Source organism: Caloenas nicobarica, chromosome 1 (assembly GCF_036013445.1).
Source record: "Caloenas nicobarica isolate bCalNic1 chromosome 1, bCalNic1.hap1, whole genome shotgun sequence".
In the NCBI taxonomy this organism is placed as follows: domain Eukaryota; kingdom Metazoa; phylum Chordata; class Aves; order Columbiformes; family Columbidae; genus Caloenas; species Caloenas nicobarica.
The window spans coordinates 10,514,930-10,527,404 of NC_088245.1; the positions used below are offsets into that span (position 1 = coordinate 10,514,930).

The following is a 12,475-nucleotide window of genomic DNA, read 5'->3' on the forward strand; positions in this document are numbered from 1 at the left end:
AGCTTTGGCTGCTTATCAGCACATGTTTATTTGCAGTTGGAAGGAGAACGGGAGGCAGCACTCCCGTGAGTGGGTGGCGGGGATCCGACAGGAGGGCTGGCCGAGAGCCCGCCACGGCCACGGCCCGTCCGCTCTCTCAAGATGCGCCGGCAGCGGGTGCGTGGGGCGGTGCGAGCGGCACCTGACCGAGGCGGTGGGGGGGCTGCGCGGTGCCTTTAAAGGGCGGGGCGCGGGGGGTGGTGTGTGCGGGTGGAGTTGCTTGTTCGCCCGGAGCATGCGCTGCGCGGGGCGGCGGGGGCCGGTGGCACCGCATTTCCCCGGCAGCCGCGGCGGCAGCAGGAGCCAGCGAGTCCGGCCCCGGTCCTGTCGCTGCCGCCGCGCGGGGCCGTGGTGGCGGCGGCCTCGGAGCCCTGAGCACCCGGCGCTCCGCCCGCTGGGGAGCGGGGCTGCGCGCCGGCGAGCTGTCCTCCCGCCCAGTCTGAGCTCGAGGGGAGAGGAGGCAAGCGAGGAACTGCGGCGGCGACCATGGGCAACGAGGCGAGCCTGGAAGGAGGCGAAGGGCTGGGCGCCTTCCCCGAAGGGGCGGCGGCAGCCGGGGATGGCGGCGGCCCCGCGGCCCCCTTGCAGCACCTGGTCCCGGCCGGGGTGGAGGCGGACCTGAGCCAGCTGAGCGAGGAGGAAAGGAGGCAGATCGCCGCTGTCATGTCAAGGGCGCAGGGGCTGCCCAGAGGGAACCTCGCCGGCGCGGAGCAGCCTCCCATGCAAAGGCACGCACGGAAAATCTCCCTTCTCCCGCTCCTCCCTTCCCCCCTTCTCCATCTCCTCGCGGTGGGGCGGGGGACGAGTCGCAATACAATCCGGGCCCGCTGCATCGGGAGCCAGCGTTGCATTTTGCTGGCTGAGGGAGGGAAGGGGGCGGCTGCACGGGTGCGGACACTGGGATGGAGCCTGCACTCTCCAGCTGTTCCCGCTCCTGTGGTTTCTAATAAAAACGAGGGTCCCCGGTTCCAGAGGGCTGCGCCCTATCTCTTTCCTGCCATCCTCACCGATTCGGAGCATGGGTAGTTTCAGTGTCTAGGGAGAGGAGATTTGCAGGCAACGTTTCGATTTTCTCTCTGTGTGCTTTACGGGGCTGGAGTGCCCCACAGCTCAGATAGTAGCCAGGGAAGCTCTGCCCAGCGCTGATGGGCTCCGTAAGCTTCTTCTTCTGGAGGGATTCTTGTTGAATCTTTTATAGCTTTGGGGCATAATGTATTTGCTAGCCATTACTCTGCCAATTCTTAACCTCTACAACTATCATTTGGCTTCATTAAATAGTCATGGATTGAGGAGATCTGTTTCAGTCTATTTTTCTCCTTTTATTTTTCTTCTTTTTTTTTTTTTTCTTTTTTTTGTCGAAAGGGGAAAGAGAAGCTAAATAATAGATTAAATTGTTTGCCACGAGATTCAGTATTCCGGATAGCGATGGCTTTACCTCCTTGTGCATCTGCCACGGCTAGGGTAATTTCCTTCCCCTTTCTTTCCCTGCCCCTTCGTAAATTCAGTGCCCGACGTGCAACAAGCCCCGTTCCCCGCCCCGGGGCCGGTTCGCTCCGCGCTCCCCGCCGCCCCTGCCCCTGTCCGTGGTGCTGAACTCGCCGGTTCCTCGGCCCCGGGTCCAGGGTCGGCCTCGCCGGTGCTCTCCCGCCGCGGGGCTGGGTGTGTTGTTTGTCTCGCAGGAGGATGCTGAAAGGAGCCTCCTCGAGTGACTGTTCAACACGGTTCTTGTGTATTGGCCTCACCCTAGATAAATACATCTTGGGTTTATATAATATCAGGTTTATATAAATGAATTCTAGAAGAAGAGAAGCAAGGAGAGTGAGACCAAATTAATCTTTGGGCAAACTACTAAAGTCGTTGGCATTATACCTGAGATGATGCTCTCCATTTTTTTTTCAAAACTGAAAATCAAATCTTCCTGTTTTATGTCTTGCATAATTATTAAAGATGTATTAACACTGTATGTAAGAGAATTTTCCATTCAGTTTGGGGCTCTACCAAGCTTGCATAGATGTTAATGGAAAGAAAAAATCATATTGGTTAGTTCTGTGAAACCAAGCTCAAAATCTCCTTAATTGTAACAGTCTATGAGCAAAGACACAAAGACTTAAAAGTTTGTTTCATGCTGATGTTCCAGTAGAAAGTAGCATAAATGTCCTTGGAAGATTTTAGAATAAACTAAACTCATTGCAATGTGAATATTTCTGCACTTTTAAATGGCTCCTTTCCTACAAACATATTTATGATGTCAGAAACTACTTTGATCTTGTTATCTTGCCTTACTTTCACTCTGCATTTGAAGTAAAGGCACTCTATATTTGTGACTTACAGCCTTTTAACTTGTAGTCAAAGTTAACATTTTAACATTTGGTGCAATAACCTATCAACTATCTTCTCTTGTGGGGTTGTAGCAGTTCCCATCATAGCATCTTCTTGCTTGTCACACTGCAATGAGGTTACTACTTGTTTCTGCTCTTGTTTTCTGGCTTTACTTGGTCCTCTTGCACACTTCTCTTTGCTACTGAGATCTACCAAGAATGATGGGAATAATTATTAAGAACCTGATCCAAACCCTTGAAGTAAGACTCTCTTCTAAGGACTGAGGACCAGCCTTTCCAGACTTCAACTTCAGTAAAGAACTAGTCTGCTGTTACTTAGATTCCTTAGCTTAAAGTCTTTTTCAGTCTATGTGGCCAAAGAAATCAGATATGGAAAATACATCTTAACTGGTGCTCTACAACTGTGGTTATGCCAGTCCAAATGTTAAGTGACTGAAATAGTGATCAAAAGAGGAATTCTGGCTTCCAGTTCATGTAGCCTTGCTTTATGACAGTGTCCCTATTGCATTGTCTGTTAGGTTTTTTTTAATGATATTAGCTCGATTTTTTTTTTTTTTTTTTTTTTTTTTTCCTCTGATTTCTGTTATGACCTTAACTGTTATCTACTCTTACCTGAGAGACTAATAATTATTTCCTATTCTAAATGCTTTCTTTCCCCTCCCAAAGTAACCTAAGTCTCAAAGTGTACGGATTCCTCATGATTGATTATATTCTAAAGTAACAATCTTTGCAACTACGGACTTTTTAATAGTAAGTAATGTATGTACCAGGAAACATAGTTGCACCTTTACCACCATAAAATACATTCTGTAGCTTCTAGGACTACAGGCTTTGAGCTTTTAAGTCTTCAAAAATGCAATAGCTAAATAAATCCAGCTAATATGTTATGCATTTTAATATAAGCATTTTGATCTAGAGCATCCAAAGTGAACTGCCTAAATCAAGGTTTTATTCTCTAGGCTGCAGTCAGAGTTTGAGATGCTTAGTACCTATGGAAATCACTCCATAGTGTTTCAATTACCTGTCTTCAGAAAACCCATGGTTAGGAAGTTTAGCTGAAACATACACAGTCAATTTGTAAGCAAGTTCCAGTTGTTCTAGCTTCATTGAATAATTCTGTAACTGTTTCAATGTCCACTTGCTGAGGAATTGTTCCACATCATCTGAAAGGATTAGATGACCAAACTGGATATATGAACCATCTAATACAGCTGTGTGTTGTTGTGTGGGTTTTGTTTTTTGTGTGTTTTCTTTTTTTCTCAGTTCATTAGGTTGTTCACAATAGACATTAACAGAAAAAAAATGCTGCATTTTGAGAGGAAATGCTAAGAAGTCTTCCTGAGTATCACACTTCTAAAGTATTTTTATGGTGTATTTTCCAGGAGAAATATGTATTTTTGTTAATGCCATCACTCTATTGACTTAAAGAAATTTACCCACCAGGGGTATATGTATGTTTATACATATCTTTTCTGCAACTATGAAAAGATCTAACTGTCTTGGAGTTGTGTAGCTATTGATCTTCTCTCTAAAACTATTTATACTGATGAATGGGAAGAAGACATGCCTTTGTAAATAGGTTTTTATAGCTATGGCATTCAAGAACTAGGCCAATAGTCTTTTTGTTAAATCACCTCTTGAATCCAAAGTAAGCTTTGATTTGGCTGTAATAGTCATGTAAATGAATAAAGATGAGCTCTGTAAATCAAGGCCAAAGTGGGGAGAAACATAGCAGAACAAAGGAAAGAATTAGGTGAGGGAAGACTGAATGAGTTTGCTTGTTGAGTCTGAATTGAAGACTTTAAAACTTTTAAGAGGTTTATAAATAAGAAAATTCGTGTCAAATAAAGAGATTTTTTTTGAGGCTTTCTGATTCTCCAGGTAAAGTAAAATTGTTCAATATCAGTCTGTAGCTTGTTGTAAAAGAGTTCTAGAAAAGACAGCTTCAACTTCCAGCTACCTAAAACTAAATGGAGCAAGTCCTGGCTTTTGACAGAGGTAACATTTCTCAAGAAGCTTGTCTTTTCAAGGCTTTTTCTTCCACTAGTTAAGCATGCTCTGTCTCTGTTGCTTAGAAACATTGTTATGTATAAAGGCACAACAAGTCTGGTCTTCAGAATACACCAGCAGCCTTGCAGAATCACCTGGGTTTTTTATTTCCTAGATTCATGGATTTTAATCTCATTTCAAGTCCTGACATCTGATCAGGTGGAAATTTATGGAGTGCATTATTTTGATAAAAATGAAAGCTGGAGGAGCCAATAGGGATCCACATGTACTACTTCTTGTTAAGGTTCAAGTTCAATTTTTGAAAACAGTGTTGTGTTTTTTTTCTTCCACCTTTACACTGTAAGGTTTGGATGTGGTTCCCCATTTCCTGACCTGAGTTTTAATAGTACCATTGATCCTTGTTTTCCCTTGTCACTTTTAGCATTGTTGAATGAAGCCTTCCAACATTTTCAACACTGCAAACATGAATACTGGAAGTGCACCAGACTGCTGCTAGTAGAATAGTTGAAATGATTTCACTTAGTAAGCACTACCTCTTCAGATAAACCTAGAGTGCTTATTTAAATAGCAAGAAAGAGAACTGCAGGTAGACCTACCAAGTTACTAAATAGAGTATAAAATTGTTCTTCTAGCAAGTGAAAATGCCAAGTATTTTAAGGAACTAGATTATCATGAGGCTTTCCTGAATTATCCTCTTTATGAATAATGAATTAATCAATGCTCACTGACGCCAATAGAAACACACCAACTCACTTCAGCGTGTTCCACATTAAAGTTGTAAACTTTCCAGTATTGTGGCCAATAATTTTACAAGAATGGAGAAGGATAAATGGAGCTATGGAAGACGCAGAAATAGCTTGTCCTTAACAAGCATTTTATGTGGAAATTTTTAGTTTACAAGAACATCAGATAGAAGATTGCGAGAAAAATCACATGTTGTGAGAATTACAAGCACAGAAAGAGCTACCACTTAGCTCTGTCTCTTGGTATTGCCATTGCTAGGTGTGTAATGAAAACTCTAAATAGTAATCAGAAATAATAGTAAACCCATGGTAACATTAACAGTGTAAAAGATATTTTTCAATGTGTCTACTATATATGATTCTGCAGACTTCTGATAAAACTCTTAAACAGAATTATGCATTTGTTTATTTTTAGTTAAGGAAATGCAATGAAATGAGTAACCATTGGTTTTGCTCATGAATGCTCAAGAAGAAATGTCATATCTAGAAAAACAAGATCACAGTTAACTGGATTTCTCAAAGTGAAAACTGAAAATTTCATATGTGCAACTCTGTTATGGTACTGAAGGGAACACCATATCTTCCAGCAAAAGCATGGTGATAGCGCTGAATAGGAGATCTTACTATATCCTTTAGGAATAGCACTGAATACAATATTATTTCCTCCAGCTGCAGCTGAACATAGCAACAAATAGAGTACTATGCCACATATGAGGACATGATCTTGATTTTGGTTCCTACATTCTTATTTTTATTTTCTCCTGTATTAAAACACAATAAAATGTTACTGTTAGAGAACTGGGAAACTTCTCTGCATAATGAGATATTTTCTTTTTTATTGTGGGACAATGTGAGTTGTTTGGATGGTGCTGAGACGGAGCTCTGCGGTAGTTCTATTTAAAAGGGAAAAAAAAAACCCCAAACTTCAGCACTAATTCTGTGAGCTGGGATCTGTTTTATTTAATTGAAAATTCTTCTGATTTGTGAGTGGATGAGCGGCAAAGTAAATACTTTAAAGAGAAGCATTTACTTTAGGTAAACAGGAAGTCATAGCTTTGAGTTCTTCAGATATCTGAAGATAAAATAATCTGGTTAAACATTATTGTCATATTATATTATTTTCTAAATAATCAGTCTATGACTGAATACCTGTATAAGCCCTTATAGAACAATAATTTTTATTTAAATGCTTTTTACATGTACCTTACCATATAAGCCTTGGTCTTGAAAACACTTCAGCACCTGAGTAGCTTCACAGTGTTGACCAAGCTCTTCCAGAGTCACAGATACATCTTCTTTTATCTCATTTTTCTAGTACTCTGCATCATTTTAATTTTATTATATTTTCTGTCTGCAGACATCCTGAGCTTGATACAAGCCACCATCCCCGGCAACCAGGTAAACCTCCAGATCCAGGACCACCAAGTTTAAGTAAAAGCAGAACAGTAGATGTGCTGAAGACAGAACAATGGGCACCTGGCCGGAGCCCTTCTTCTATTAGTCTAAGGGAATCAAAATCCAGGACTGATTTTAAAGAAGATCAGAAGCCAAGTATGATGCCCAGTTTTCTCTCAGAAGCCAACCCATTGAGTGCAGTCACTTCCGTTGTGAACAAATTCAATCCTTTTGATTTGATATCAGATTCAGATTCAGCCCACGAAGAAGGTGGTAGGAAACAAAAAGTTACCCAGAAAGAGCAAGGGAAACCTGAGGAGCAGAGGGGCCTTGTAAAACATCCAGCTCAACAGCAGTCTCCAAAGCCAACTGTTCAACAACAAGGAGCTGTCAGGCCTACCCCCCAGCAAACTGAGTCTTCCAAACCTGTGCCTCAGCAGCAGCAGCAGCCTGGGGAACCAAAGCAAGTTCAGAAACCAGGCCCTGGTCACCCAGCAGACACTAAGCTAGAACAAGCAAAACAACCACCCCAGCCGCGAGGACCACAAAAATCTCAGCCCCAGCAGCCAGAGCCAACGAGACCTGTCCAACAACAAACTTCTGCAAAACCTTCATCAGGCCCAGCAAAACCATCACCACAGCAGCCAGACAATGCTAGAACGTCATCCCAAGCACCACCTGTGACAAAACCATCATTGCAGCAGCCAGGACCTGCAAAACAACCATCTCAGCAGCCGGCACGGCAAGGAGGTCCTGTAAAACCATCTTCGCAGCAAGCAGGGACTCCAAAACAGCCTCCTCAACAACCTGGACCTGAAAAGCCATCTGCTCAGCAAACAGGACCTGCAAAACAACCATCTCAGCCTGTACCTGGGAAGCCACCTCTGCAGCAAACAGGGGTTGTAAAACAAGTGCCAGCACAGGCAGGGGCTGCAAAACCATCTTCTCAGACTGCAGGGGCCACAAAGCCCCTGGCGCAACAACCAGGACCTACAAAACCACCAGGCCAGCAACCAGGGCCTGAAAAATCCTCGCAGCAAAAGCAAGCAGGTGCAACGCAACCTGCTGAGTCCGCCCCAAAGAAAACCTTCTGTCCTCTTTGCACAACCACCGAACTTCTGCTGCACGCTCCAGAAAAGGCCAATTACAACACGTGTACACAGTGTCACACTGTAGTCTGCAGCCTGTGTGGATTCAATCCTAATCCTCACATAACAGAAGTGAGTAGTTTTAAAACAATTTTTTTCTTCCAGAGCACACAATCATGTTTGCCTTTGTTATGCCAAAACATCAGATGTGTTGCAGTGTATCATTGTGATCACTTAAGGCCTTAACAAGTTCAGTGAAAAACAATCGTGCTATTTAGGAACACTGCTTATGAATACAAGGGGGTGAAACTGGGGAAAAAAGGTAATGGTTCTCTGTACGGTGTTTAGAAATGTGTTCTCAATTCTTCATAGAAAAGGAGGGGAATCCCAATGTGACTTTTTTGCCATTTTGCTTGATTTTAAGCACTCACTGGCTATGTTTATAATCTAACCACAGTAGCCATGTGCTAATATGTTTATAGATAAGTTAAATTTGTTACTGTAAGAACTAAGTAAGCAAAAAAAAAAAAAAAAAAGACTCTTTGTAGCCCCAGTGTGTGTTTTGAAAAAGGATGTGAGGTGGATTTGCTTTGTAACTGTATGAATGTTCATTAGCTGAAAGCCTGAGTCATGAGTTTTGACTTGGTGATACTTGGGTGATTTCATTCTTGTGTGATGCTAAGAAAGAGATCTCTGTGGACTATTTCTAACCTTGATCACCATTCTCGCTGTAATTACATAACATAGAAATGGCATAGGGAGTAATATTAAGACTTTAAATGAACTTATTTTAACCTGATGTTTGCAGTAGCTTGATTTGTGCTTATACATAGCCTTATTCTTTACTTGTTCTATGTGGGAATAAGGCTTCCTATGAATGTCTGATCCCCTTTTATTGCTTTAACAGGTTCTCATACTTCCTAATATGCTGATTTTAAATTTGCAGTGTAGTTTGGGTTTGTTTTCAGTACCAAGACTTCTATCAATTTATAGACATTCAGGCATAGCAGACCTGGCACTGAAGACTAACTAGTAATAAATAGCCAGAAGAGGTATTTAGGAAGATTATTTTTGGCTTGTTTTGGTGTTAGTTTAGATGATCAGAAATGCTGATAGGAAGAAGTGCAGACTGCTTCTACATTTTGAATCTGACAAATAATGTCTGTAGGTTTAAAATTGAATGAAAGAATCACTGCAGCTGAAAGGGTCCTCTGCAGATCATGTAGTCCAACCTTCTGCTCAAAGCGGGATCACCTAAAGCAGGTTGCTTATAGCCATTTTCTAATATCTCCAAGGATGGAGACTCCACAGCCTCTCTGGGCAACCTGTTAGCTCAGTACCACAATGATTTAAAATCATTGCTAGCAGTTGGATTTCTTTCTAGTGCGCATGCTTATTAGGTGGGTACCTGGTAACAAACAGCAGGCTTTTTGCATTCGGCAAGTATATTGTTTATTGATTTGTTGTTAAAATTTAAAAAAAAAAATTAAACCTGAAACACTAATTGCAGTAACCATTGGTAGCATGTTGCATCGTTTAGGAGTGTACTCTCATTTAAGTTTAGGGAAATTCAGGGTTGAGATAGTTGGCATTAATGCTTGGACTGGAAAAGGAGTGACTTGACCAGCCATGTGGAGAAATTTCAGAGCATCTGCAACTAACTGGGTGCTCAAAGATTATATTATGAGGGCCTATATGAGGAAAGGACATAAAGCATGTAATTCTGGACAGTTTGGGGGTAAAAAGAGATACAGTTATGTATAATGGACAAGAAATGTGAAAGCATTGATGTTAAAGTCAAAGAGGAACTTCTTAAGAAAACTTTACCTTCAAATTCTAACAGAGTGATTTTAGAAAAAAAATCTTAAATTTATTTGTGGATGCCAAGTTGTTTATTTCTGTAGTGTGTTCCTGGAGTCTCTTGGAGCTCCAAGTTTGTCTTCCTTTAAAAACTTCAGATTTTCCGTGGAAATTGCAACAACTTTATGTTCAAATGAAGTGGAGTTTGAGAGAGAATTTATGGAAGAAGATCTCAAAGTATTTGGAAATTCCGTGAATAACTACTGGTTTTCAAAGTGGGTACTCCATGAGTGCGGAATTCAGGACTTTAAGACAATAAATACAGCTGCATTTAAGACTGATTGCATACATATGTAAAAGCAGATTTGAATTTCATATTGCATATTGAAATAAACACAGGATAGGCATTTATTTCATGATGAAATCACTTCAGTAGATGAAGGTATTGGACATCTAAATTATTCAGCTATTAGTTCCAATCTCCTGACTCCCACTCAGACTTTTCTCATTTGCTCAGCTTTGCACCACCAGCTGTCTTGCTGAAACTTCATTGTGGGTGTCCTGCTCCAATCTGCAGTGAAGTGCAACAAAAATCACATCTGACTTCATTTCTGAACAGTTGGAGCAAAGTAATAGAACCCACTCTGGCACATACAAAAAATTGACTTATTTCAGTTGCAACACTCCAACTTGAGTTATTCTCAGACTTTCTAGTTTACCTTTCCTTTCAATATTTAGATTATTAACAGAAGTTTCTGATTCCTCCTTTACAATAGTTAACACATTTCTTCCTGTCTAGCATGAAGACCATGGTTTGTGTCTTAGCTGTCAGTATGCTTGATTACGGTGCAAGTTTTTTTTTCTTTTGGCTTCTCTTTTTTATGTTCTCCTAAAGTTTTATTGACCAAAAGTCTTTGCCTCATACCGACGGACCTACTGGCTATGTCTTCACCTCTTGTTGTTGTACTTCGACTTTTCTTGCTGTTCGTTTTGCCAAGTTTCATGATTCTTTAATTGTGTTTTACCATGCGCTTTGTAGCCACTGTTTTTATTCCTTATGTTAAAACACATTACCAATTGGAAAGCAATAATTTCATATTGGATGTGGGGAGAGTGAAAAGTATTTATTTAGAGAAACATTTATATTACTTCTGTTCTTTAACATTTTCCCCTGTACAGCTGCTTGAACTATCTTCTTAAGATATGCTTCTTACAAGTCTTTTACAGGATAGATCAGTCTTCATAAGTAACAGAGTGAATTATTTTGCAATATAGATATTTCTAAATTTCTTTGTTTCTAGCTGATTCTGGGGAGAATATATAGCAAGCTTTGCAAACTGGATCAGGAAGTAGGTTGCATGCATTGTAAAACCATTGTAAAAAGTGCTGATTTTTAAAAAAATAGGAATTATTTTCACTTAAACCTCTATTTGAAATGCAGTAGTACATGCACTCTGTTTTAACTCTCTGCTCTGACTTAGATAGTTCTCTCTAGTAAGTGATACCTGCATTGCCACAAGGTCAGACCCCTTGAACTATTTCTCTGAACTACCTGACATTGCTGTCCCCTTGGGGAAAAGGGGTAGTTGGTACAGCAGTCTAGAGAGAAAACACTCCGTACATAACGTGTTCAGTAACATATGTCTCTCTAATCTGTCTAGGTATTCACACTCCACTCATCACCATGGCACATGACTGCCTAGCAACAGTTGCATAAAGTAACAGAAAAAATTATATAAACGGGTTTGACTGGTACTCTCTTCCATTTTCCTTTCACATGCTTCAGAACCTTGTAGCAAGTGTGTATTTATTTTATCACATGGTGATTTATTTTGCTCATTTAAAAAAAAAAAAATATATGTTTTGCTGAAACCACTCCCCTGAGCCATCAGCAACAGAAACCAACGCTTCCCAAAAAAAGATTCAGCCCTCTAGATCATGTGAATAGGAGTAGGCTTTCTGAAAATGAGCAAAGACATGTGAGGGACTCTCCATTTTATTAAGCACTTTCATTTTTGATAAAGCTGGGCAAAAAGCATGAACTGCTGTAGTTAAATTAAATGATCCGTGCATGTGCTTGATAGCTGGAGCAAGTTTTCATCCTCTGTGAACTAGTTATTGGAAGATACATATGACATTAACTGAACAATGGTTTGAACTGTTAAAATATATGATTGCATTCTTTATGATGGACATCTGTAAAGTCAGTGTTAAAGCTGTTGCAAAGCTGGTTGTACATGAGCTCTGCTCCATGAGCCTACCCTTGATGAGTCTGTGTGTGTATGTGAATGCCTGTCTTCTAGGAGGGATTATTTTTCATGCATTTTATCTACGTCAGTCCATATTTCATCTGTGTTTCAGTAAGCTGTTGAAAGACCATTTAAAATCAATGTTGGAGCCAGGTATAATTTTTTATGTAGATACTTGCTGAAAGTTGTGCATTTGGGAAATGTGAAGATGTGCATATTGATGTAGAATTTGTTTACTTGCCAAAAGCTCTTCTGGATGGAGGCAAAGTGAGTTCTAAAAAATATTTTATTGGTTCTTACTGTTTCTGAAATGACATGTCTGTATCCAAGTTGACTTAATCTTAATGGAGGAAAAGAGGTTGAGTCTCCCAAAGCAGAGTGTATAATTTCAGATGAAGTAGAATGTTTTATTGGGTCCATGCCTTTATTTTTCTTTTTGTCAGAAATTTTTTTTAATCCAATCTGAAAATATTTTCTTGTTGTTTGTTGTTGAAATTGTTTTGAGGAAAGGTCTATTTTTTCTTTTGTTCTTCTTTTGTTCTTTGTTCTTCTTTTGGTAGAGCTAGGAATTTTCTGTATGCTCTAGCATATTTTCAGTTGCTCTAGATACTAGAGCCTTGAATATTTGCTCTTTCTTTCTGCTTCCATTTTGATGTACATTTCTATCACAGCCTTTGGTGATTTAAGAGCATGATGATTTGGTTCAAATCCTTATAATGATTTTCAGTATTTGTATTTGTTTTTATTGACATCTTGCATCTCCAAGTATCCTAAACAGTGGCAAAGCCTTGGACTTGAAGTATTTTCAGTAA

At 40.6% G+C, this 12,475-nt stretch overlaps 1 protein-coding gene across 2 annotated transcripts in view; it reads left to right on the top strand.

The window, feature by feature from the left end:
- The first annotated feature begins 525 nt into the window (after positions 1-525).
- PCLO (piccolo presynaptic cytomatrix protein) overlaps positions 526-12,475 on the top strand; it is a 353,249-nt gene continuing 341,299 nt past the window's right edge. For both annotated transcript variants that reach the window (XM_065648563.1, XM_065648554.1), the window contains exons 1-2: positions 526-767; positions 6,489-7,746. In XM_065648563.1, the coding sequence (XP_065504635.1) occupies positions 526-767; positions 6,489-7,746 (1,500 nt within the window). The remainder of the gene's footprint in view (positions 768-6,488; positions 7,747-12,475) is intronic.